General features: G+C 56.1%; 1 protein-coding gene and 1 non-coding gene across 10 annotated transcripts; both read left to right on the top strand.

Annotated features, from left to right (window-relative positions):
- Positions 1 to 106: 106 nt before the first annotated feature.
- Positions 107 to 26,143, top strand: FBF1 (Fas binding factor 1). Of its 9 annotated transcripts, none has more exons than XM_060290342.2 (31): positions 110 to 237; positions 673 to 738; positions 1,793 to 1,876; positions 2,581 to 2,608; positions 3,404 to 3,445; positions 5,593 to 5,686; positions 6,316 to 6,376; positions 7,275 to 7,325; positions 9,187 to 9,328; positions 9,857 to 9,934; positions 10,476 to 10,595; positions 10,973 to 11,075; positions 11,200 to 11,333; positions 11,931 to 12,030; positions 12,300 to 12,734; positions 14,038 to 14,136; positions 14,481 to 14,569; positions 14,739 to 14,797; positions 15,619 to 15,774; positions 15,917 to 16,017; positions 16,145 to 16,351; positions 17,033 to 17,140; positions 17,222 to 17,361; positions 17,445 to 17,563; positions 18,897 to 19,019; positions 19,154 to 19,339; positions 19,787 to 19,963; positions 20,043 to 20,180; positions 20,293 to 20,410; positions 20,774 to 20,883; positions 21,477 to 26,143. In XM_060290342.2, the coding sequence occupies exons 3-31, from the start codon at positions 1,874 to 1,876 to the stop codon at positions 21,558 to 21,560; spliced, it is 3,405 nt and encodes a 1,134-aa protein (XP_060146325.1). In that variant the 5' UTR covers positions 110 to 237; positions 673 to 738; positions 1,793 to 1,873; the 3' UTR covers positions 21,561 to 26,143. The 9 variants fall into 9 exon arrangements, with proteins under 9 accessions (XP_030693578.1, XP_060146325.1, XP_060146324.1 ...); XM_060290341.2 differs by having other exon boundaries at positions 10,937 to 11,075; positions 12,303 to 12,734; positions 21,477 to 26,142; XM_070044442.1 differs by having other exon boundaries at positions 10,937 to 11,075; positions 21,477 to 26,142.
- LOC115842801 (U6 spliceosomal RNA) lies at positions 17,892 to 17,996 on the top strand. The gene has a single exon (XR_004035481.1). It is a non-coding gene; the product is annotated as a U6 spliceosomal RNA (small nuclear RNA).
- Positions 26,144 to 26,342: the final 199 nt, after the last annotated feature.

Below are 26,342 nucleotides of genomic sequence, written 5' to 3'. Positions count from 1 at the left end.
GGAAATGTAGTTCATCTCGGTGCCCCAGGTTCCCTTGGCTCCGGCAGGTGAGCGGGTCTAGGACTACAACCCCCAGAATGCTTCGCGCCTTGCCTTGCTTCCGGAGGCCGGGCGACTGAGAGATTGGCGATCTAGAGGCTCCGAAGCGGGAGGCCTGATTGAGCTGGGCTCGAGTGGAGCCTGGAGCAGCGGATATGTCTGGGACACGTCCAAGCGGCTGCGCCTCCAAGGGGAATGGCGCGTAACGGGGGGGATTCAGGGGCTGGAAGGATCGTAGGTTGCGCTCGGAATCGAGACGGGCTGGGCGCGCGGAGGGGATGGCGCATGGAGGGGCGGGGAGTCTCGAGACCGAGGGGGTGATTCCGGGAGGGCGCTAACTAAGGGGCGGCCTCGGGATCTTAAAACGCCTGGCACGAAGTTGGCTGAGCAGATGCAATGACGCGATGGTCTTTGTGGCCCTGAGGCCTTTGCAATGCTCCCTTAGAAATTCCCACGGTCTGGGAGGCTGGAAGAGGATCGCTAGGAGATGGCAGACGCCCCTGGATGTGATAAGAGACAAAACGTGTTGAGACTTGTAGGCCGTGAACATTGCATTACAGAGAAAGAGAAACACAACCATTCAGAGTGGCCCCTATACAGTAACCTCACATAAACTTTGCATTCTAATAACAGGACAGGCCGACACCAGAGAACTAGAGAGGCCCACCTCCCACTCCTTTCTTCCAAGCTGTGCCAAAGGTCAGTTTTGGCAACGTTGAGGAGGAGGTGGGAGAGAATGATAATTCTGGGGAAAACAGTTCTCTATTAATGGAGTGAGTCGGATTTACAGTTAGTGTGAAGGGAAATTTTTCCACCGACAGTGAAAATACTATCAAGGAGTAACCAGCATTTGCAGCCGCTCTTTGCTCTGAACGCTGCCAGGAAAGTAGTCAGGGTGTTGCCTGGGAAGGTGTATTGGCCTTAGTGCTAGGCACCCACCTCCTTCCTGAGATGGGTACCTGCCATTTTCCGCATTCTCTTTCAGAGTAAGGGATGAGGACCACTGCACTTTTTTCGAATAATCTCCAGGCCTCAAAAAGTTACCAAGGGGACTTCCCTGGTGGTCCAGAGGCTAAGGCTCTGCGCTTCCGATGGAGGGGGCCTGGGTTCGATCCCTGGTCAGGGAACTAGATCCCACATACCGCAACTAAGAGTTCCCATGTGCTGCAACTAAGACCCGGTGCAGCCAGATAAATAAATAAATATTGAAAAGAAGAGAAGAAAAGAGAAGAGTTACCCAGAACACTTCGCTTCTCATCTGAATTGCTCACCCTACAAGGAATTTTTTAATTTATTTTTGTCTGCGTTGGGTCTTTGTTGCTGCATGCGGGCTTTCTCTAGTTGCGGCGAGCGGGGGCTACTCTTCTTTGCGGTGCGCGGGCTTCTCATTGCGGTGGCTTTTCTTGTGGAGCACGGCCTCTAGGTGCATGGCCTTAAGTAGTTGTGGCACGCGGGCTCAGTAGTTGTGGCTCGGAGGTTCTAGAGCGCAGGCTCAGTAGTTGTGGCTCACAGGCTTAGTTGCCCCACGGCATGTGGGATTTTCCCGGACCAGGGCTCAAACCCGTGTCCCCTGCATTGGCAGGTGGATTCTTAACCACTGCGCCACCAGGGAAGCCCTACAAGGAATTTTTAATTGATGGAAATGTTTTGATCTCTTGAATGGGTAAAGTGAGAGAAGGCTTGATCAACCTTGGACTCAACCACTGTTAAATCCAAATAATTTTTAAGCAGCCACTTTAATTTTCTTCATTAGGGAGGATGAGCCTGATGGGCAGAATTCGAATGAGCTGGACAGCGCTGTGAAGGAGCTGCAGGCAGCCCCCAGAGCCTTGAGATGGTAGGCAGAATGCAGAGTAGGTGTGTGGAAATGGGAGCCTGCCCTCACCCCTACTCCCACCTCCAAGATCTTAACTGCATGAAGTACTTTGGGGGCTGGGTGGCCCCAAAGAAGAGTGATGGTTAGGAGCATTGATAGCAAACTTATTAATGGGACTTCCCTGGCGGTCCAGTGGTTAAGACTCCACGCTTCCAATGCAGGGGGCGTGGGTTTGACCCCTGGTGCAGGGAACTAAGATCCTGCGTGTCATGTGACACGGCCAGAGGGGAAAAAAAAAACTTCTTATTAAACAGTAAGCAAGCATCTTTTTTGAGCCTCTGAATGTTCATCTGAAAGCATCCTTACATGTCTGTCACTGGTCCTGAAGAGTCAGGGACACGGAATAGAGGAAAACTTTACATCCTGGCTGGCTGGGAGGGTTTGCGTGTGGCGTCTGGAAATCTGAGGGAAAAGGAGAGACTTCTGCCTACCGGATGGCACCCACAGTGGTGTCCACTGCTGGTTAGTGGGGGCCCTTTTCATGCTCTGAATGAGTCTATTCTCAAAACTCAGAAAACCATAAAGGGCCTCTGTCTATAAATGCCATTGGTGCGCCTTTTCCTCTGGTGACTTGGCGAAAGGCAGAACAGTTCATTCTGCATTGTTGGTTTCAGTACACGTTCACTGTCTCATCTTGTTAATGTGATTTGTTTTTCCCATTTTAGGCACCAAAAACCAAGAAGGGATTGAAAGGTGAGTGGAGATGGAACACCACCCTTACGCCAAAAATATTTCCCCCACTTTGGGTCCACACATAACTTAGACGTGTCTGTCTGAATGTTCTCAGTGTGAGTCTTGCTGATTTCCCCATAATCCCATAGGCAGCTTTGGTTTTCCTAGGGAATTCCTTATGCTGCCTCATTGGCCCTTGGAGTAATTCAGAAATAAACAACAGATGGGACTTGGGGAAAAAAAATCCTTCTTGTTGAAGTATTTGTATCTAGAAGTATACCGTTGGGGTTAAGGGTGGTAAAGGCACTGAAGCTTGAGCTGAGAACTAATTCGGTACTCACACCTGGGTTTCCCCTACATGCTGCATCGGAAAGTGGCCAAGGTGGTGTGTCTTCAAACCAGCTTGGCAGGGGCGGGCGCTCAGCTGGAAGGGGACAAGGAGACTGGTGGTATGAAAGAAGCTTGTATATGTGCCTAGAAATCCTGAACACTTTTCCCAAAGAAGCATCTGGGCTTTGTTCAGAGTCTGCAAGACTGGCTTGTTGGCCAGTGTGTCACGTAGCATGTAGGTTCTACTGAAAAATCTTCACCATCATCCTTTGAGAAAGTTATTTTCAAATTCCACCCTGGGGTCTTTCAACAAAGCATTGTGGCTTGTTGCCAGGAGTTAGAAAACATCTCATGGCCAGTGAAGAGAGAGCCAAGCCTAAGTCCCAACCTCTGAGGGCTCTGAGGTCCCGGATGAGGTCTCAAGACATGAGGCCCTAAGGACCATTCTTTCCTCCTGAAGTCACAGTGGCCCCTTTTCTGTTCCAGGTTCCATCGATGATGTCCTTGGTGACCTCCTGGGAGATGAGAGTAAGTGCCCCTTTGCTGGAATCCCCTGATTTAGGCTTGCTCTTTTTTTTTTGAATTGAGATAAAATCCAGTCCTTGGTGACCTCCTGGGAGATGAGAGTAAGTGCCCCTTTGCTGGAATCCCCTGATTTAGGCTTGCTCTTTTTTTTTTTGAATTGAGATAAAATCCACATAAAGTTCACTTTTTTTTTTCAATTTATTTATTTTTGGCTACGTTTGGTCTTCGTTGCTGTGCGCGGGCTTTCTCTAGTCGAGGCGAGCGGGGACTACTCTTCGTTGCAGCGCACGTGCTTCTCATTGCCGTGGCTTGTCTTTGCTAATGGAGCACGGGCTCTAGGTGTGCGGGCTTCAGTAGTTGTGGCACATGGGCTCAGTAGTTGTGGCTCGCAGGCTCTAGAGCACAGGCTCAGTAGTTGTAGCGCACAGGCTTTGTTGCTCCGTGGCATGTGGGGTCTTCCTGGAGCAGGGCTCGAACCCTAGTCCCCTGCATTGGCAGGCGGATTCTTAACCACTGCCCCACCAGGGAAGTCCAAAGTTCACTCTTTTAAAGTGTACAATTCAGTGGCATTTAGTATATTCACAGAGTTGTGCAACCATCACCACAGTCAAATTACAGAACTTTTTCATCACCCCATGAAGAAACTCCATACCATTAGTGTCACTCCTCATTCTCCCCTCCCCGACCCCTAGGCAACCACTTACTGAACTTTCTTTCTCTATGAATTTGCCTAGTCTGGGCATTTTACGTGAAATGGAATCATACAGTGTGAGGCTTTTGCATTTGGCTTCTTTCACTTTCCATAATGTTTTCGAGGTCTGTCCACATTGTAGCATTCCTCTCTTCATTCCTTTCCACGGCTGGACGATAATATTACATTGTATGATATATCTCGTTCTGTTTGGTCATTCGTCAGTTGATAGACATTTGGGTGGCTTCCACATTTTGGCTAGGCTATTATGAATAATGCTGTTATGAACCTCCAGGTACAAGTTTTTGTGTGGGCATATGTGTTCAGTTCTTTTGGGTGTGAATTTAGGAGTTGAATTACTGGGGTATGTGGTAACTCTATGTTTAACTTTTTGAGGACCCGCCAAACTATTTTCCACAGCACCTGTATCATTTTACATTCCCACCAGCAGTGTAAGAGGTTTCCAGTTTCTCCACATCCTTGCCAATACTTGTTATTTTCATTTTGATTATAGCCATTTTAGTGGGTGAAAAGTTGCATCTCGTGATTTCCATGGGCATTTCCCTAATGACTAATTGTTGCTGAACATGTTTTCATGTGTTTCCTGGCCGTTTATATCTTTGGAGAAAGGTCTATTCAGATCTTTGCCCAGTTTTCTTTTTTTTAAATTTTTATAAATTTATTTTATTTATTTTTGGCTGCGTTGGGTCTTCGTTGCTGGGCGCAGGCTTTTCTCTGATTGCGGTGAGCGGGGGCTACTCTTCATTGCGGTGCGCGGGCTTCTCATTGCGGTGGCTTCTCTTTGTTGTGGAGCACGGGCTCTAGGCGCAGGGGCTTCAGTAGTTGCGGCACGCGGGCTTAGTTGCTCCACAGCACGTGGGATCTTCCTGGACCAGGGCTCGAACCCGTGTCCCCTGCATTGGCAGGCGGATTCTTAACCACTGCGCTACCAGGGAAGCCCTGCCCAGTTTTTAAATTGGGTTGTTTATCTTTTTATTGTTGAGTTGTACGAGTTCCTTCTATATTCTGGACATTAGTCCCTTACCCTGTGTGTCCGTGTCTGCTGCACTGAGAAGCAGGGCTTCAGGGTCATGCACAGCTCACCAGGGACAACAAGGCCGAGGTTCCCCGCACCTGGCCCATAAGAACCCACAAAGCACAAGCCCGTGGACGATGGCAGTGCCTTGCTGTTCCTGCATTTCCATGGGGCTGCGGTGGCATGGGAGTAGCCTCTTCATTTGGCACCAGTTGGGTTGACTTCCTGCTTGGAAACATACCGCTCCCTCCCCCATTCTGGCTTTTAAGGGACCTGCCTACAGGGCCAGTTTCCTTCCTCCAAAAAGGCCCCTCTTTCAGTAGGAAGGTGTGGGAGACAGCTTGGTGGGGAACTTGCAATCCTTTTCCCCTTGACTCCAGTTCTCTGTGACCGAATCACATCTTTTGTTTTCTTTTTTTCCAGCGACACCGCCTGAGAAGCCTGTTAAACTAGCTTCACGTGCCAGAGACGCCACAGGTGCAGCTCAGGCGCTCCCTCCCTCAAGGGCTAGAGCAAAGTGAGCACACGGGGCTGGCCTGGGCATCCAAGCCCCGTTTCAGGCCCAATGCTCCTCCCCCTCCCCCACCCACCGACCACTTTCCACTCACTGTGGGCCCCGCTTGTAGTGTCACCACCTCCCGGTCCTCCCGTCAGCTCCTGGGCAGTGAAGGAGCCTGGAGGAGTGTGAAGAGAACTGAACTGGAGGTCGGAGGTTCTGGCTTCTAGTCCTACATCGGTTATTTACTGTGTCAACTTGGGCAATTCCTGAACCTCTCTGAGCCTCAATTTTCTTACCCTCAGAATAAGAGGATAGGCCTAGATAGGTGCCTCCCAGATTGTGTCTGTCCTCCTGAGAGTTGCGAGATAGGGAGACACTTTGTGAGCTCTCTGCCCTCCACCTTCATTTTAGCCCAAGCAGTTCTGTTTTTCTCTCTTACCTGTTGTTTTTAAAGGGCTCTACTGCTTTAAAAAAGTTTTAAAATCACTGCATTAGGTGACCTGTGAAATTCCTTTCAGCAACTCTGTTCTTCCAGAGAAAAGTCTATTCAGGTTCACTTGGACTCTTTAAGCCACTTCTTCCTCCTTAGAATCATCTAGTGCCCTGGGGACCATTCGTGGGTGGGTGCTGACTCTGCCCCTTTGCAGGTCCCTCTTGGAAGATGATGCCTTCAGCACCAGGGCAGGCCTGGCAGGAGCTGATGCTGAGGTGAGCCTGGCGCATTCCCTGCTCCTCACTGACCCTACTTATCCCCAGAGACAGTGAGATGAGTGTTGTGCCGAGGGGCTGCCCACGGAGGTTTAGAAGTCCCTGCGAAGCCAGTTCGTTCTTCAAAGGGCTGCTGGGGCTTCCCTGGTGGCGCAGTGGTTAAGAATCCACCTGCCGATGCAGGGGACACGGGTTCGAGCCCTGGTCCGGGAAGATCCCACATGCCGCGGAGCAACTAAGCCCGTGAGCCACAGCTACTGAGCCTGCGAGCCACAACTACTGAGCCCTTGTGCCACAACTACTGAGCCCATGGGCCACAACTACTGAAGCCTGCGTGCCTAGAGCCCGTGCTCTGCAGCAAGAGAAGCCACCACAATGAGAAGACTGCGTACTGCAACGAAGAGTAGCCCCCGCTCGCCGCAACTAGAGAAAGCCTGTGCACAGCAACGAAGACCCAACACAGCCATAAATGGATGAATGAATGAATGAATGGCTGCTGAGTGGACCCAAGGCAGCATCCTTTTCCTTTCTACCAGTGAGATGAGCTAGAAAGTAGAGCTCCGAGCAACTGCTTTAGGCTCGATGTTGCCACTTCTAACTGTGCTTCCCATAATAAACTCCACGCTGTCCAATCACGTGGCTGGAAAGTAGCCTAATTTGAGTCCTATGATGGCTGTGCACTTACTGCTGGGAGGACCGGAAAGTGGCAGTGCTTCCTGGGTGTCCACAACTGGGCAGGCTTGACTTCCTACAATACCTGAGCCCCAAGTGAGGGCAGGACCCTCCAGTTTATGCCCCCTGACCCAGCTCTGCTCCTGCCCTAACAGAAGCAAGGCAACAAGGGCCCTGAGCTTTGTTGGACCTTGACTAACACGCCTCGTTACCTCCCATCTTGTAGGTTTCAGACATCTCCGATGCAGACCCGCAGGCTCTGCTCCAGGCCATGAAGGTAAGGAAACAGCTTGCACGATGCGGGGAGCCAGGGACCCGGGGTGGGATACTATTTTGTGCCAAGCCTTCATTCTCCCTCTCATTTCTTCTTTTACAATTTGTATTTCTGAGCCCCACCTCATGCAAGAATGGCATTCATGAGCTCTTGCCCTCCCTGCCCCTCTGGGTATAAATCAGTTTTCCTAGTTTATGGAAATTCACCCACCCAGAGACACAGTCACGTCACAGGCCTCTGGCGAAATGGGGCTGCCTCCCCCCGTGAGGAAAGGGGGAGACCGTTTCCCCTAAATCTTGTTCTTTTTTTTTTTTTTTTTTTTGGCCACACTGCCCTCACCAGGGATTGAACCCGGGCCATGGCAGTGAAAGCCCAGAATCTTAACCACTGGGCCACCAGGGAATTCCCTCCTAAATCTTGCTCTTAATCTTTCTCCAGATTTCTCCTCACATCCCTGGCCAAGTCCCCTTTAGTACAGCTGTCCTCTTGTCAGATCGAGCCCCAAGCTGATCTTTGCAATGGAATTTTAAGACATAAATTCATAAGCACCATCTCATGGGGCTCGGGTGGCCTGGCTGGGGTCTAAAATGTTGAGTGGTCCTGTTTTCTCCCTCCCCTTCTGTCCAGCAGCATCCTCCCACCTGACCTCCACTTCATGTCCCTTCTGGTTAACCCATGCTGCCACAGGCCAGGGCTGAGCGCTTGCTTTCAGCCCTGTGGGGCCCTGAAGGGTTGGAGTCTGTTTCCTTCTTGGCTCCGGAATCAGCTTCTTTAACCTCAGTTTGAAATTGCTCCTCCCCAAGACCAGGCAGCTGGGCCCCCTGGGCGTGACCCTCGAGTCCTCTGACTAGTCGATAGTGGTGGCTCTGAGTCTCTCATTCCAGGACCACGAGCTGAACCCTCCACCCACTCTGCTTACCTTTGGTTCCATTATCTTTCCCAACTCACCTTTCTTCTGAATAGTTTTCTCATTCTTTTGTTTCCTCACATTTCTGCCAACCGCCCTTGGAGCACCAACCACACTTATCAAAATCGCCATGCTCCCAGTCTGTACCAAGGGCTTGTGGCAACCAGGGAGTCCCCGACCATCTTCCTCTCCCAGCTTGCTTATGGTGGTTTTTAATGCCCTTACCGTAGACCATTCATTGACCCAGAATAGCATCCTTCTCATACCTCTGCCTCTGTTGTCAGTTTGCTTCTCCTGACCCAGGCAGGCTAAAGAATCCAGATGAAAAAGACATTTTTTTAAAGGCTTTGTATTTTGCAGGCTTCTTCATGCCTCTTTTTTTTTTTTTCCAGGCCGAGCTGCTCGGCTTGCGGTATCTTGGTTCTCTGACCAGGGAGCGATTGAACCCGGGCCCCCTGCAGTGGAGGCGCGGAGTCCTAACCATCAGACCACCAGGGGATTCCTGAGATCAAATTTTTCTTGACTTTGGACAGAGGGTTATCTTCTTGCCTCAGGTCCCTTGTCACTGCCCGGTGGTAGTCCCTTGGGGAGTCTTAAACCCCAGGATCCTGCTGTTTGGTTTCTACTGCAAATAGCTTTGACATTCGCTAAGCCTTTGTGAGAAGCTGCTGAAAGCAGGTTTTAGGCACCCTCTCATCCTAGCATCAAGGCAGGAGCTGCCGGTGGGGCTGATAGGAGTACCAACCTGAGACCTTTCAGCTTATCTGAGATCGACTATGTTGAGTCTTTGGGCTTTGGCCCTGCCTCTGTCCTTGTTCAGTCCCCCACCCCAAGTCCCCATTTGTTCCATATGGAAGTTGGAGGCAACACCCTCACCAGGCTGCTCAGAGCATGAGGGTGTTTAGCACCCGCTGGCTGAGCCCCTGTGGGGATTCCTCCCCCTCCCTGCTTTTCCAGGATCTGGATGAAATGGATGCTGACCTCCTGGGTCTGAAGAAGTCTAATCTAGCCTCAAGCAAAAGGTCTGCAAAGGGTTCTGGGAAAGAAGAGCAGCCTAGTCCTCATAAACCTGCTGGTGTGTTAACAGCCAATGAGAAACGTGAGTGAGACATAGGTCCGCGAATCAAGGGACATTTTGGGGATGTGGGCGGTGCTTAGAGGGTAGCTCTCAGCCCTGTGGGTTTTCTCTGCCTGGATGGAGAGGCCAGGAGCTCACTGTGTGCGTGTGTGTTAGAGTATTTATAGTGGGGGAGGGAGACAGGTTGAGCTTTCCTCCTTCCTACGGCTCTTGCAGTCCCTCTAAGTCCAACATGGCAGCTCCTGGAGAAGACATTTGAGTTAAATTGGAGAATTTTATGGTAGCCTGTGCATCTCCCAAACCTATGTCCCTGTTGGAGCAACTTGTGAATAGGGGGCCAGAGGTAGCTTCCAGACCACATTTCCTGGCCAGAAGCCTGTTTGAGAACCGGAGAGGTGTAGCCCCATCCCATGGCTGTGTCCACGGCCACAAGCCCTCAGCCTCCAGGTAGAAGTGTGCGCCAGCCCAGTGGTCCCAGTCTTGGTCTGGCAGAACGTAGGCCAGGAGAGATCCAGGCCTGTGACCTTGCCTTCTCTTTGCGCCCTGCAGGAGATGCCATTCCCACCAAGAAGCTATCTCCCTCTCCCACCAGCCTTGGGCATCAGTACAGGAAGTTCTCCTTCGAAGGTACCACAGACCCTGCAGTCACACCTCTGGGGTGCTTCAGTGTTGGGAGTGCAGTAGGCTGGGCGATGCTTAGTTGCTTGCCCGAGGCCGGGCCACTGTGTATGTCAGAAGAGGAGCAGAGAGCTCGTGCCGCTGGTTTTGTTCCTCATGAATTCAGGGAGGGACTAATTATGTTCTACTGGCTGGCATGTCTGGGGCACTTATTTGCAAGGACTTTGAAGCCAGGTGTCAAACTGAAGACTTTATAAAGTGTGGGGAAGAGTTCCTTTTCCTTCATGAATGCGTGGAAGTTTTACTTCTCTTCTCATGCCTCAGTGCAGGCCCTGAAGCCTGGGCCACTCTCCCTGCTTCCTCTCCCCTGGCCCAGCCTGGTCTGTGTCCGAGCCCCGCTAACCCAGGCCCCCAGATGCCGAGCGGCTTGTATAGATATCAGAGCGGCTAGAAATCTCCAGTAAAGCAATAACTCCCCTAGCACAGCACAGCGCTTGTTTTCCTGAACGAAGTGTGCAGTCTTCCCTTTGCTTCCCCTTCTGGCCGTGAGACTTGGAAGACCCGTTGGCAGGACTTCTCTCTGATGATGAGGAAGGAATCGCCAAGAAGCTGCCGGAGACGAAGAGTAAAACAGCTTCCGTAAAGAGCCCAGCCCCGGCCAGAGATCAAGGTGGGGTGGGCGTGTTACCCATTCCCGGGGCAGGTGCAGTTGGCTAACTGAACTTTGCGGTGCAGAGCCAGACACCCCACCAGGCAGGGACCACAGGTCTTAGATCCTGGACCAAGAGGTTATCAGTCTCTGGGAACGGGGAGGGGGGATGCAGGAGCCCGGGGGTGGGGCTGTGGGAGTGGGGCTGGGGAAGCTGGGTGCTGTGGGCAGACCAGACACTGCCATGCCCGCTCTTCCACCCAAAGGCCAGGGTTGCAGGGAAACGCCCCCCTCGTCCCATTCAAACATCGCCGTTGCAGCCAGAAGGCTGTGGGCATTGTGCCCTGTGTTCTGTCCCTTAGCGCCCTCTATCACTCTAACTCCTGGGAACACTCCAGTCCGAAAGAAAGAAGAGTTGCTCTTTGACGATGGGGACGACATCATGGCCACCCTGGGGTTTGGAGACAGTCCCAAAGCAGAGAGGAGGCACACGGGAGACCAGTAAGGGTCCCTGTGAGCGGAGAGTCCCTCCCTGGCCAGGGAAAAGTGAGAGGGAGGGTACAGTGGGGGCCCCCCCAGGAGCCCCTTGTGTTCACATGTACCAGCCCTATGTCCCATCCTGCAGGGAAGGGCCCCTCCCTGCCCGCTCCAAGCTGGATGAGCTGCTGGGTCGGGGCACTGCCGCCAAACTCCTGGCCCGTCCGGGCACCAGGGAGCACAGGGAATTCAAGCTGGACAAGAAGTATCAGCGGCCACAGGGTGAGGAGCTTGTGGGGCAGGGGCGGTGGGGAGTGGACCCCCAGAACAGATTTTACCACAAGCCATGATAAGAAATAAGCTTTACATCATGACACACCTTTAATTATTCACGTTTATTACTGAGACAAAAAATGTCAGGAAATAATAGTCACCACATTCAGTGTATGTGTTCTTTGACTAATAAATACATTGGTTGCCACTCATTCAATTAGTATTTCCACCTGCTAATAGGCAGCAGCTCACGGTTTGAAAAACACTGCCCTGGACCAGTGTTCCTCCGTTCAGAGCATCGGCCCACGGGCCATCTGTTGAGAATCACGCTCGTGACACGCACGGCTCACCACGCCTCACCTGCAGGGGGTCTGCGGCAGGGCCCGCTGGTACACTCTTAACAGCTCCTGGGTGATGTTTTGTAGGCTGGAGCCTGAGTGTTGACAGACGCCCAGCCCCTCACCCTGCTTTCTCCACAGCAGCTTCCCTATCACTCGTCTTACCCATCAGGCTGCCAGTTCAGCTTTTCTTAAACAAAGAATTCTGCAGCTACAGAAGAAGGGTTTGAGTCCCCCTGCTCTAGATCACAGGTTCCTTCATTCACAGACAAAGAAGACCCCGGGGGTGATGAGAACTTCACCTTTGGGGCCTATCAGCCCACCGTGGGCTCCTCCGAGGGCCGGCAGTCCCGCCGGCAGTCCGTCAGGTAAGTGGGGCCTGCAAGGAGCTTGGCCTTGGAGGCAGGTTGCCCGCTGGGAAAATGGGCGGAATCCAAGATGTCTTTCATGGGTGTTCATGGTGTTCTACGGACATCACTCAGCTTGCCGCGGCTCTGGCTGTGCAGGGCCCCGGGCATCACGACTTCTTAGCATGGGCCCCATAGTCACCCCCAGCAGTGGAGGGAAAGGCCCGTCAGGGGCCTCTTGGGACAGGCTGCTTGCCCTGCCTTAGACCCCCCACTTCTCTGTCTTGAAGTAGGTTCTTTGAAGGCGGCACAGACCCCAAGGGAGAACCAGGCTCCAGACAGAGCACCCCAGCAGCATCCAGCCCTACCCAGCCCAGGAGGGGAGGTGCTGACTGGCTGGGCCTCAAGGACGAAGGCCTGGACCTGCTCCCTACCTCCCCGACCAGGGAGGCTCGGAGGGGCCCCCCTCCCGCCAGCCAGCATTCTGCTCCCAGCCACCACTCTGCCCCGGCCGGGCTGCCCTCCTTGGGGGCACAGCCACCAACCGAGGGTACCGGTTCTCCTGCCGAAGGCAGCCAGCCTTCCCAGCCAGGAGCGTCTGGGAAGAAGGAGGAGGACTGGCTGAGCCATGCCCTGTCTCGGAAGAAGTCCCAAGGTCTGTCCGGAGAGGAGCACGACGCAGCCTGTAAGGGCCAGCACTCGGTAGGGGCGCTGCCTTCCGACAGGTAGGAGCTTGGGCTGCTGTCCCTTTAATTTTCTTTTTTTTAATATTTATTTATTTGGCTGTGCTGGGTATTAGCTGCAGCACGAGGTATCTTTGTTGCCACGTGCGGGATCTTCGTTGAGGCGTGCGGGATCTTTTTTAGTTGCAGCACGCGATCTCTTAGTTGCGGCAAGTCGGATCTAGTTCTCTGACCAGGAATCAAACCCACTCCCCCCTGCATTGGGAGCGCGGAGTCTTAGCCACTGTGCCACCAACGAAGTCCCAGGGCTGCTGTCTCCAGTGGAAGGAGGACCCTGCTGTCTCGGTGCCTCGGTCGGGAGTGCCCACAGCGTGCCTCAGAGCAGAGCACCGCCTCTCGGCCGTGCTTCTCCCCTTCTTTAGGTGCTGGGGAGAGTGTCCAGCTCCCTGCCTTTGCTCAGATGAAAGCACGAGGGAGCTGGGGGGCTGCCGACGCTCACTCCCTGACTGCTGTGGGGACAAGTGCTGAGCTGATCGGGCAGGAGACCAAGGGCGCCCTTATGGCAAACACACAGCCATCCCGGTGCCTCTGAGCAGGGGCTCTGTCCACAGCGCCCTTGGGCTGGTGGGACACCCAGTGTCCAACTGCCCTGCTGACCGAGCTAAGGCAGGCGATGCGTGCGCGGGTCGGAGCCGCTCGTGCTCCTGGGGACCCGCTCGTGCTCCTGGGGAGTGTTCGAGAAGGGGAGGCCGCAGGATGTGAGCGGCCCTGAGGGGGCTGGCGAGGCCGGGACTGTCCAGAGGAAGCAGCAGGATGCTCTGCGGCTGGAGCGAAGGGGAGGCGAGGCGGGGCGCTCATGTGACAGGCCAGGGATGTCGCCCAGCCCTGGGGTTGGGGTGAATGAGGAGGGTGGTTTGGACCTGGACCTGAAACCGAGGTGATCCCGAGAGCCGAGAAGGAAGGGGGAGCACCAGACAGGAGAAGCGAGGAGCCCAAAGGGTGCTGGAGCCGGCGGGAGGGTGAGTGAGCAGGCCCTCCGCCGAAGCTGAGCGAGCCGCGTGGCCCGGCGCACGGCCTTGCTGCCCGTAACAGGCCCGTGGTCGCTCCTGGGACATCCTCAGGTGGTCCCAGTGAGCACTGAGGCCAGGACGGGCTACGGAAGGCCAGGCGCTCAGACTTGGGAGGAGAATTACCAAGACGGGATGGTTAGGAACAGGAGGAAGGCTGAGGGGAGGCGGGAGGAGGGGTGGCCACACAGCTTCACTCGTGGGCTTTGTCCCAGCCCGTCTTGGTCCAGCCTAACCCGGACCTTCTGCCTCCTTCACTTTAACATTTACTTCCTCAGCCAGCCTACTGCCGGCACCCAAGGGCTCGAGCCAGCAGCCGCCGGGGGGACCCCAGGCACGGCAGCACCGAGGCCGCCTGCCCGGCCTGCCGCCTCAGGGTACATTCATGGCGGGGCTGCGGCTAGGGGAGGTGCGGCGGGGTGGCCCGGGCCCCCTTCCCTAGAGCGGCAGACGGCTGTGCTGGGCTCCTCGTGGTCAGCGTGGCGTGTGGTATCCCAGACCACGTAGCAGGCCCACGGAGTAAGGGGCCCACAGAGTAAGGGGGTCCCCGTCCCCTTTTCCCAGCTGAGACCTCACTCTTAGTAAACTACCAGCCTCCAGGCCTTTGCAGTCAGTGACTTGAACCTGACATTTTCCTTTCCTGCTGGGCCAACCCTCCCCTGCTCCCGGCGTCCTACACAGAAGGCTCTTCAGCTTGCCACCCCCATTCCTGTGTCCTCAGGTCCCCCGTGACTTGGAAGCCCGCTGCCTCGGCCCTCCACGCGGGTGACCCAAAGAGGGGAGCAGCCCCTGGAGATTGCTCCGGCACTGGTTTGTCTTCTGCTTTGCTCGAGGGGTGTAACTCTGGGTAGAGAAGAGACACTGAGAGCTTCCTTCGGGGGCCCTGGCAGACGAGGGAAGCTGGGCTCTCCCGAGCACACACCCAGCCCGCGGGCCCTCCCTGCACCCCCTGCTCATTGCTCTGCTGTTGATTTTTCAGAGCCTGCAATTGGTTTCCCAAGCTCCCAGGAAGCCCCAGGGCTCTCTGTGCCTGTCCAGGTAGGGAGGGTGAACCAACAGGTGTAGGTTTCGGGCCCATGGAACAATTCTCACGTGCTCAGAGGCAACACCTGCCAAACCCGACAAGCTGCTGGGAGGCCCGCGTCGTGCTATCAGCTGGCTCCCCCAGCGCTCCCCGCCAGCACTTTCCATGCCACTCCCGGGCAGGTTTGGGCGCGGATTCGCCAGCATCAGTAGGGAAGTGAGGTGGCACCCAGGTGGGGGCAGCTGGGAAGGCTCTAATCAGAAAGCAGGGCCGCGGGTGTCCTGCTGCTCTGTCTAGAAAGCCTCCTCCATCCTTGCCCTCCTCCCACTGCACCGCCTCTGTTTCCCAGGTGCAGCGGCGCCGGTGACCCCCGGGCCTGAGGAGGCCTAGCCCCACGGGGGCACCTCCCGGGTAACCCGGAAGTGCCTTTGAGAGGGTGGGTGGTGGGCAGCCTTCGGGAACCAGAACGGCTGTCCGCGTTGGGGCTTCAGGCCTGACAGAAAGGGCCAGGGTCACAACCTTTTGTTGTAGCCAAGGCTCTGCTGGGACTCGGCTGTTTATCCAGGGATCTGGAACCCTTTCTGGGAGGACGCTGTTCTGAGGGCGGAAGGGAGACTCATCTTCCCCAGCGAGACCTGTGAGGGGAGGGGCAGTGACCATTTGACGCTCCCGGGCCTCATCCTTGGCCTCTCGGTGTCACGACCTTGTCCCCGTCTACAGCCCCAGATCAGACACAGGGCCTGGGAGGTCCAGTGAGTGAGGGCCAGAGGTGGGTGAGCTCAGCTGAGTCCCTGGCCCCTACCTGACAGGGAACATCCCTCCCCTTCTCCTCCAGTCCCTGCTCCCAGAGTCCCTGGCCTGGAGCCTGCTGCCCGGCTCCGAGTACCAGCAGCAGCTTCTGACGGCACAGGCTCAGCTTCAGAGGGGCACTGCCGAGCTCCAGGCCGACCTCCTGCAGAGCCAGGCCCGGCTGGCGGAGCTCGAGGCCCAGGTGCGGGGCAGAGGGGCAGCCGGCTCCGGGGGCAGGGCTGAAGTGAGAGCGGGCCACGTGACGGCCGGACGGCTTCCCCAGGCGGTCTGAGGGACCCTGCCCCCCACAACACACACAACCCGTCCCTCCCGCCGTCTCCCAGGTGCGGAAGCTCGAGCTGGAGCGGACGCAGCACCTGCTGCTGCTGGAAAGTTTGCAGCAGAGGCACCAGGCAGACCTGGAGCTCATCGACAGCGCCCACAGGTACCCCCCGCCTCTCCGGCCCGGACTTCCGGTGGCTCATGGCCGGCCCCAGCTCCCGTGCTCTGAGAGGCCCTTCGGGTGGCCGCCGGCACCTCCTGAGCCCCGTGATCGGGTGTGCTGTTGGCAGGAGCCGAGTCAAGGTGCTAGAAACATCGTACCAGCAACGGGAAGAGCGTCTGCGGAGAGAGAACGAGGAGCTGTGTGCCCAGTATCTGTCGCGCTGCCAGGAGGCTGAGCAGGCCCGCGCCGAGCTCACAGCCCAGCACCAGCGGCGCTTGGCGGCCACCGTGCAGGAGAAGGACCAGGAGATGGAGCGGCTCCGGGAGCTGCAGCGGTGAGGGGGAGGCCCGGGGGCAGGGGGGCTGCCTGCAAGGGTGGCCAGGGGAAGCCAATTGCTGTGAGACCCCAAGCCATGGACTCAGCAGCCTCTGGACCGAGGCTCGACCCCTTCCATTCTGGGAAAGGACCTAGGCCGAGCTCACTGCCCCATCGCCCCACAAGTGGGGACCCATCACTCCTACAGAGCGGGGAGGGCATACCGGCAGGGCCCAAGGTCACTAGCTGTTCGGGCAGGGCCTGGCAGCAGCAAGCAACCCGAGGGCTAACTCAGCACCGGTGAACCCACTCACCGGCCCCATTTCTCGAGCCTAGTAACTAGTTGGCCCTGGAAAAGGTCGTGCCTGGCGCGTTGATCTGGTTACCTTTCTAGATGAGAGCAAAACTAAGAAAAAGCACGTGAGGGAGTTGGCCGACGGGGTAGAGCCGGCCTTTTCACACGGCTCAGACTGGCCAGACATGAAAGGGTTGTCGGCACACCTGTCGAGTGTCCTTTGCTGCATAACAAGGAATCTGCCCCCAGAGAGTGGATGTGACACTGAGGCAGCAAGACAGATAAGGCAGAGGAGCCGGGGAAAGTGAGGCCGTGCCCGGAGATGGGGAGGAGAGGCCCACGGAGCATGGAGCACCCGGAGGCAGGCCCCTCCCACGCAGAGCCGCCCTCCCCGCTGCCCCCCAGGGCCTCCATCCTGGAGATGCGCAAGGACCACGAGGAGCAGCTGCAGCGGCTGAAGCTGCTGAAGGACCGGGAGATCGACGCCGTCACCAGCGCCACCTCCCATACGCGGTAGGCGCGCCATCCAGGCCCTGCCCGCCTGGCGCGGCCCTGCTGGGCTCCACAGGCCGCCGTGACCTGAGCCCCCCGCAGGTCCCTGAATGGCATCATCGAGCAGATGGAGAAGTTCTCCAGCAGCCTGCACGAGCTGTCCTCCCGCGTGGAGGCCTCGCACCTCAGCACTGCCCAGGAGCGGGAGCTGGGGATCCGGCAGCGAGACGAGCAGCTCCGAGGTACCGCAGGCCACACGTGCCTCTCTCCTGTCCCCCGTGGTGGGAAGGTGGGCGGGCAATGAGTGCCCTGTGGCCGCCCCCAGCGCTGCAGGAGAGGCTGAGCCGGCAGCAGCGGGACATGGAGGAGGAGCGGGGCCGGCTGCAGGAGGTCATCGGGAAGATGGAGGCGCGCCTGGGCGAGCAGAGCCGGCTGCTGGAGCAGGTGGGGCGCGTCCTCCTGCCGCAGGGCCTGTCTCCCCCTGGGCACCCAGGGGATGGCAGCTGTACTCTGACCTCGCCTCCTGGGCCTCGGGACTCTCCTCTGGAATGTCTCTCCTGCCCTTTCCTGCCTCTGCAGGGGCTCCCACCTCCCCACCTCCAGAAGCGCCCCAGGCCTACCCCATCCAGCTCCTACCTGCTCATCAGGGATGCCTGGGACTTTCGGAGAAGTGCTCTTGCCTTCTGAGCTGTAACAGATAACGTATTTAAACTCCCTACGTATCTTCCAGGTATGAGAGCGAGCTTCGTTCTTTAGAAAATCATGGCTTTTCGTGCTCACTTCAGCAGCACATTGTACTAAAACTGGCACAACACAGAGAAGATTAGCATGGCCCTGCGCAAGGATGACGCAAATTCGTGAGGTGTTCCGTATTTTAATAAGCGTGCTTAAACAGTTGGCTGTACTTATGGGGACTTCCCCGGTGGTCCAGGGGTTAGGACTCCATGCTTTCACTGCAGGGGGCCCGGGTTCAATCCCTGGTCAGAAAACTAAGATCCCACAAGCTGGGCAGCACAGCAAAAAAAAAAAATTAAAATAAAACAATTGGCTGTACTTATGAAAAAACTCAAATTGACCCCTACCTTATGCCAAACAAAAAAGCAATCCCTGATGGAATTGATCCAATAAATATTTGATGAATTCAGAAATAATAATACCTTTTCCTTTTCTGTACAAGGTTATAAGGTGATACATCTCATTGAACATATTAAAATAACAGGCAACAATAAAGAAAATAAAAATTACCCACTAGCCAGAGATAGCCATTGATGACATCACATATATCCTATAGACATATCAGTACATAGACACAGATGTTTTTACATCGTGAACCATATTTATTCAGCCCTTCATTCGGTGCTGTATTCAGCGCCTGTCTCGGGCCAGGCTTGTGTGTGCCCTGAGTCCCCTGGCATACGGTGTCATGCCCACCCTGGTGCTCTTTCCCTGTTGGATGACAAGAGACAGGCGGGCAGTGCTGTAGTTGGCGATTCAGGGAGCAGGGATGTTGCTGTTCTTTGGCCCTTTGGAGCCACAAGGTGCCTCTCTCAGCAGCGGTTCCCGAGCCATCAGCCTCAGCACAGTTAATCCCAGCAGCTGGGCCCCGGCAGGCCTCGGGCTCCTTCCCATTTTCACTGCTCAGGAAAGGATGTGTTTGTGGGAGAAGCCAGAGGAGGGCGGTTTGCACGGCTCCCCAGGGCACGTTCCGGCCTGAATGAGGGCAGGCGGAGCATCCAGGGGGCGTGAGCCCTCAGCCCTGACCCTGCCCGGCCCGCAGGAACGCTGGCGGGTGAACGCCGAGCAGTCCAAGGCCGAGTCCGCGCAGCGCGCTCTGGAGGAGCAGAGGAAGGTGGTGGCCCAGCAGATGGCCGTGGAGCGGGAGGAGATGGAGAGGGCCAGGGTGAGCCTGGCCACAGCGCGTTCAGCTCCGTCCCTGCCACTGCGCCCAGGGGTGCTCACCTGTGCCCTCACGCCCTCGCCCCAGAGTGCCTGCGCCCAGGGATGCTCACCTGTGCCCTCACGCCCTCGCCCCAGAGTGCCCTGCTGGAGGAGCAGAAGTCCGTCATGCACAAATGTGGGGAGGAGCGGCGGCGCCTGGCGGCCGAGTGGGCCGAGTTCTGTGCACAGCAGAAGCTGAGTAAGGAGCGGGCCGAGCGTGCGGTGGAGCGGGCGCTGCAGGTGGACACCCAGCGGGAGGGCACCCTCGTCAGCCTGGCCAAGGTAAGACCCAGAGCCTCCCCGGACAGCGGGAAGCCCAGGCAGCCCTGCCCCTCTCCCCACCCCGGGGCCTCACAGCCCCTCCGTCAGGACGTGTCAGCTTAGGAAAGAGCGCAGCGGTAACGGGAGTATAGGAATTAAAACAACAGTCATCGTAATAACTACTTCCGTTTATCGTATCATCGCAGGTACTTTCTACACATTTGCTCATTAACTCCTCATCACGTTCCCGTGACTTAGATATTCTAGAAATCGGATTCCGAGAAGTTGAGCGCGGGGGCGAGGGGCTGCAGCGGGGCTTGGCCCCAGGTCTCCCACCACCTCCTCCCAGAGTCAGGGCGGAGCCGAGCCACAGCCATGAGGCAGGGCGGCCAGCGGGTCCTCGGAACCCTGAGCAGAGCCCAGTTCAGCTCCGGGGAGGAGGCTGCAGAGAGGCTTTGCTGTCTCCAGGAACAGGCAGAGCTGAAGCTCAGGGCAAGTGAGCTCCGGGCCAAAGAGGACCAGCTGGCGGCCGAGAGGGAGGCTCTGGAACAGGAGCGCCGGGAGCTGCGGCTGGAGAAGGAGAGGGTCAGCGCCGCCGCCCAGCGCATCAGGCTGCGCGCTGAGGAGGTGGAGAGCATGAGCCAGGTGCCCAGCAGCTCAGCCCCTGGGCGTGGGCAGTGCACCCACCCCGCCAGCCCAGCTGACCCAGGCGGCCTCCCCGCAGGTGGCCTCGCAGAAGTACGAGGAGGGGGAGCGGGCCCTGCGCGAGGCCCGGCAGGTGCAGGCGGAGCAGCAGGCCCGGCTGCAGCTGGTGCAGCGGCAGCAGGAGCAGCTGCGGCAGCAGGAGCGGCACGTGCACCAGGCAAGGCTCTTCCTGCCTCCCGCTCCCCCCGCTCCCGGGGCATCCCTACCCCCACCCCTGCCCCCAGACTTCTGCCCTCACAGCTGTGTCCTCTCTGGGGGGACGGGGACAGGAGAATCTGAGTCTGGCCCAGCAGCGGCTGCAGCTGGATCGTATCCGACAGGACCTGCCCTCCGGGCCCGTGGGGCTGCTCTCCAGGGCCCAGGGCTCGGCAGCCTCTGGTCTGAGTGGTAAGTGGCTGCAGGCGGGTGGGACGTTGGCTCGGCCGGCCCACTGGGCAGGGCAGGGCCAGCAACACCCTGCCCACGCCTCCTGTGTGCTCAGGTTAGGGGGCAGCTGGGTTTTAAAGTCATCTTGGGTTTTTTGTTTGTTTGTTTATTTATTTCTGGCTGCGTTGGGTCTTCATTGCTGTGCGCGGGCTTTCTCTAGTTGCTGCGAGCGGGGGCTACTCTTCGTCGTGGTGCGCGGGCTTCTCATTGCGGTGGCTTCTCTTGTTGCGGAGCACGGGCTCTAGGCACGCGGGCTTCGGTAGTTGTGCCTCAGGGGCTCTAGAGCGCTGCAGTCCCTGACTCCGTCCTCCTTGGCCTTTACAGCCATCATGGCTCCTGTTCCCCCGGCTCCTCAGTGCAGCCAGCTGCCAGCCAGCCTGGGCCCCTCGCACCTCTACGCCAAGCTGGTGCTGCTGAAACACACAGCTGAGCAGGTGAGCTTCCCAGAGCAGATGCCGCCCCGGCCCAGGCCCACCTACTCCCCCTGGACTTAGGGCTCCTCGTGTTCACACTGGGGACAAGCAGCTCAGGCAGAGGCAGGAGGGAGCACAGCCTGGCCCCGGGGAGGGCTGAGCCCACCCCCTGGAGGAGAGCAGCAGCGCAGACTGCTTAGAGGACACGTCTCAGAGATGCTCACCGCGTCACTGATGGAGCATTTCCTACATGCCAGGCTCTGTGCCGTGCCTGATAAGCTTGTACCCTCCCACAGCCCTACCAGGCAGGTCATGTTATTGTCTCCAGTTTACAGACAGGCTTAGAGGGATGAAGTCACGTGCGAACACGTGGCCCCACTGGGCGTGAGCGCTGGTGTCTCACTCCAGTGCGTGTGCTCGTTCCCTGCCTCACCCCCACTGACTCCCAGAGCCAGGCTGAGCTAGGATGCGAGTGAAAGGGGCCCCGAGGGAGGGCTGCTCGGCTGGCATCCAGGGTCCAGCTCACTCTCAGTCCAGCAACCCCGCGTCCCTGCGCACAGAAACGGGGCAGGAGGGAACCAGAGGGTGGCTGCTCACTCAGCCCTGCCTTTCAGGACCGTGACTTCCTGGAGAACGAGCAGTTCTTCCTGGAGACCCTGAAGAAAGCCTCCTACAACGTGACGTCGCATTCAGCCTGAAGGCCCCACTGCCTCCTCAGCAGAGGCCTGACTCTAGAACCGTCCCACTGCCCACTGGCCTCCAGCGCCGAGCAGGGGGGCCAGCCCAGGGCCTGATTACAGCTCTTCCTGTGGACAGGGTGCCAGCGCGTTCTTTCCGACACTCCGGCCCGTGCGGAGGCAGGCAGGCGCCCCCGTGCCTCTCAGACTCCCCAGGAGGCAGCAGCCTCTGGGGACACGCGAGGCTGAGGACATCTCAGCCCCACGACACCGTCAGCGACGGCATCGGTGCTCCAGCCCCGCAGACGTCCGGCTCAGGGCCCAGCGTCTGACTGGGCTCTGTGGGCCCCTCGGCCCCTCAGCCCATCGATGGTCTGGGGATCTTTTCGCCTGGGCCTCTTCTGAGGCGGGGGGTCTTCTCGACTCCCTTGCCACAAGGAGTCTGCTGCCCTCCCTGCCTGAGAGGCCAGCAGAGGGAGCGCCGGGTCTCCTCCCTGATGGGGACATAGAGTCAGGCCGCAAATTTTCAAGAGCCTTCTAGCCTCCTGGCCAAGGGAGTGGGAGGTGCTGCAGGGGCAGGAAGGGCGCTGTGCCCAGAGGCTTTTACCTCACAGACTGACCTGCCCTTGGGACTCAGCCAGCCCTTCTTGCTCCCAAGCTGGCACACAAAGCCCCCGCCTTGTTCCCAGCTGCCGCGGCAGCGGACTCACCAGCACAGACGCTGGCCTCATCGGCGTCTTCTAATGCGCTCCGCAGAGGCAAAGAGGGGGCTGCGGGTGACAGTGAGGTGTGGGGAGGGACAGAAGGCTTTTCTCCATGCTGTTCACTTGCCACAAAACCCCGGCCAGTGGGAACAAAGATGACAGAGCAAGAGCCCCTGCCTTGGAGGATACAGAGCGCCGAGGACCATGAGGGGCCGCACCCCGGCTGCTGTCCCGGGTGGGGGGCTCCGCCCTTCTCCACGTGTGGGCAGAGGGCCAAGGCCGGCCAGAGGGGTGCCAGGAGAGGGGTGGGAGGATTGGTAGTTGTCTCCTGCAGACCCAAGGACTCAACTAATAAAATCACAATTAACCTCTAGAGCGGCTTCTCTCACCTCCCATCAGAGGGGACCGTCTGGGGAGCAGGAAGGTGGTGGAGGAGAGGGTAGTGCCGAGTGGGGTGTGAGCGGGCACAGGTGCATCTCTGCTCTGTTAGAGCAGCTTGCAGAGGGAGCTCATTTATATACAGCCTCTTGGACCCACTAAATTGCTATGTTCTTTTTCTTTTTTTTGGCCGTGAGGCTTGTGGGATCTTAGTTCCCCAACCAGGGATTGAACCCGGGCCCTCAGCAGTGAAAGCTCAGAGTCCTAACCACTGGACTGCCAGGGAATTCCCTAAATTGCACTATTCTTAATGATTGGATTCTTAGAATCTGCCATGGCTCATCAGAGTTTGAACCTATTTCTTGGAAATGTTTGCTCTGTAGGGCTGTTATTTGCTGTAATAACTCTCCAGCCCCATACTCCCCTGGCTGGACCACAAGCAGGAGAAGGGTGCGATTATCACCCCTACTTCGCAGATGAAGGGACTGAGACTCAGAGGTTCAATAATCTGCCGAAGGTGACGCAGCAAACAGCAGAACCTGGATTTGAGTTCTGCTTGGACAGATTCCAAAGCCCCAGGCGCTCAGCCACATCACTGCTAGCTCCTTCTAGAAAAGCTGCTGCACACGGTGCTTCTGTGAAGTAGAAGATCCCCGAGCCGCTGCGTGGGGTGGTGCCCACACAGAGGAGGGAAGCATTCGCGTCCCATTAGAAGCCTTGTCGAAGCTTGGAATTCAATCCTCTCAACACACACTTAACGAATTCCCACCTGTGTGAAGGGCCGGAGGTGGGTCTAAGGTTGGGCCCAGCCTGGGAGCAGCTGGCATTTAAGCAGTCACCTGACAGATATGTGGGCGATCACAGGCACATATTGGGGGAGGGTGCAGGGAGACCCAACAGGAATGAGTTTAGAATTAGGGGGCAGGTCGACGAGGCTCTGTTTACCTTGTTAAAGTTTGAATTTTTATCTTCAGGGCAATGGGTATTCATTGAAGGGTTTGTTGTTTTGTTTGTTTGTTTGTTTTTGCGGTACGCGGGCCTCTCACTGTTGTGGCCTCTCCCGTTGCGGAGCACAGGCTCTGGATGCGCGGGCTCAGCGGCCATGGCTCACGGGCCCAGCCGCTCCGCGGCACGTGGGATCTTCCCGGACCGGGGCACGAACCCGTGTCGCCTGCATCGGCAGGCGGACTCTCAACCACTGCGCCACCAGGAAAGCCCCATTGAAGGGTTTTAAACAGGGTGGAACCATCTTTGTGTTTTAGAAAAAGTACTGTGGCTCTGGGTGGAGAACAGACCAACCGGAGTGGGGCAAGAGTGCGGGCAGGGAAGCGGGCAGAAGGCTGTCTGCCGTGGTATAGGGGAGACGGGACAGTACAGCACCGGGCGTGGCACTGAGGGACCTGGTGCCTGACATGCAGGCAGGGTCAGGAAGGAAGATGTGTCGAGGACGACCCCCAGGTTGCTGTCCTGGGCAACTGGGTGCCCATGGAACAGCCAAGTAGACACGTTCCACGGCCACTTAGTTACGGTGACACATCACCCAGTGCCTGTAACTGCTCTGGATCCCTGTCACTGGCGTTGAGGTGTGGCAGGTGGCTTACACACCCCCTTTTCATTAACGTTCTCCCACGCCACAGGTGGAAGACGGCTGCACACAGGAGTGAGTGTTAACGTATCTGCTGATCTTTCTTTTTCCCTTCAAAATTATAAACAACTCCTCAAGGTCATAAACCCAGATGTTCCCTGTAGAAAGAGAAATATTGGTGGAAAGTAATGATGATCAAAGACACTGGCTGGACTAATACTTCCAGTTTCAAGAGTTATTCATGTTTATTATTTGCCTCAAGTTGATACCAGTGGGAATCCCTGCTAGGCCTTTCAAACAGTTAAAATCCCAGCAAGCCCCATTCTTAGAGGGTTCTAGGACAGCGAGAGAACAGGAGTGTTTTTCAAAAGTAAGGAATAATGGACAAATAACAGTCATCTGATTGACTAGCAAGCCCTGTGCCTCTGCCCCGGAGGTCCCATGAGTCTTCATCTCTAGAGGGGCAGGCTGGGGTGGGGGTGGGTTTAGAGGCATGTAGAAGAGGATTCAGAAACAAAAGGAGAAGATAAAATAGCAAAGGAGGCCAGATTCAAACACACGCAGGACATCAAGCATACAGGAACCCCTGTGCTCCTCCCGGCCTGAGGCACAGTCCTGGTCTGCTCACAACCTTCAGCTCTGCTCTTCCATCAGCAGAATTTCACAAATTAATAAGCAGTGCCTCCAGGAACTTCCCTGGGGGGTCCAGGGGTTAAGACTCCACGCTTCCACTGCAGGGGGTATGAGTTAGATCCCCGGTCGGTCGGGGAACTAAGATCCCACATGCCACACGACGCGGCCAAAATAATAAAATAAGTAACATCTGAATAAAAATGAAAATATTAAAAATAAGCAATGACTGGGTCTTACGGGCCTTAACGTACAGTAGCTGCGCACTGATGGGTGAGTTGGCAGTGACAGTGGGTTTAGCTGTTTGGTTGCTGTTTATGAAAACCAAATTCAAGGTGTGGCCACTTCCTGCTGAATTAAGAGACCCCGCCCCCCCATGCCATTTCAGTGTGAATGTGAGGGTCAAGCTTCTGCTAGTACCAGAGCAACTGAATGGGTCAGCAGCCCTGGTTGAGACATCAGGGAAGGCGTCCTGGAGGGACCACTTCACGGGGCCTAGGAGGTAGCCAAGCAACAGGGGGAAAGGTAAGGAGTGCAAGGCAGAAGAAACAGCATGTGCAAAGGTCCGGTGCCAGGGGGAGAAAAGTGCTAAGTAAGTGAAAAATGTGAAACCGAGTCCCTGTAAAACCATGTTCCCTTACCGAGTTTATGATTAATCTCTCTATCCAAAACTTTATTCCCTTTCTTATCCCCTCTGATCTCAATCCTGTGCTAACTGAACAGTAACCAACCAGAGTCAGATGACTAAAACTGCTGCTGTTGATAACATCGTTAATGTACTAAAATTGCTATTATTATAGATATCTCTATTCATGTGCAAACTCAGGCCGTTTCTCCAGGGCAAGATGAGCTCACAGACCCCCAAGCCATGGACTACCTGGCCAGAGAGTCGTAAACCAGAAACATCCTGATTCCCAAAACTTTGATTAAGAAATGTAGGGACTAAAAAATAAAAAAATAAATAAAAATAGAAAATAAAAAAAAAAGAAATGTAGGGACTTCCCTGGTGGTCCAGTGGTTAAGACTTCGCCTTCCAATGCAGGGGGTGCAGGTTCCATCCCTGGTCAGGGAGCTAAGATCCCAAATGCCTTGCAGTCAAAAACCAAAACATAAAACAGAAGCAATATTGTAACAAATTCAATAAAGACTTTAAAAGTGGTCCATATTAAAAAAAAAATGTCAAAAAATGATGATTAACCCCAGCTTCCTTTTTCCTCCCCTAAAAAAACCCCCACAAAACAAAACTCAAAGACCAAGTTGGGGTGGATCTGAGGTTTGTCTCCCACTCCCTTGCTTGGTGTCCTGCAATAAATCTACTCTGCTGCAAATCCAGTGTCAAGAGTCTGGCTTTCTGCATCACAGGCACAAGAGCCCTTTGCTGGGTTACAAAAGGTTGGTGTCACAGAAGCTTGAATTCCAGGACAGAGGGACCAGAGCAGAAGCGGGTCCAGATCACCAGGGGTACCAAGTTTCATCTTGTTAGAACTGAATCCCAAGAACAACACA

Source organism: Globicephala melas, chromosome 20, assembly GCF_963455315.2.
Source record: "Globicephala melas chromosome 20, mGloMel1.2, whole genome shotgun sequence".
Classification (NCBI taxonomy): domain Eukaryota; kingdom Metazoa; phylum Chordata; class Mammalia; order Artiodactyla; family Delphinidae; genus Globicephala; species Globicephala melas.
Note: the sequence above shows the minus strand (reverse complement) of the source record. Positions and strands in the feature narration are given on the sequence as shown.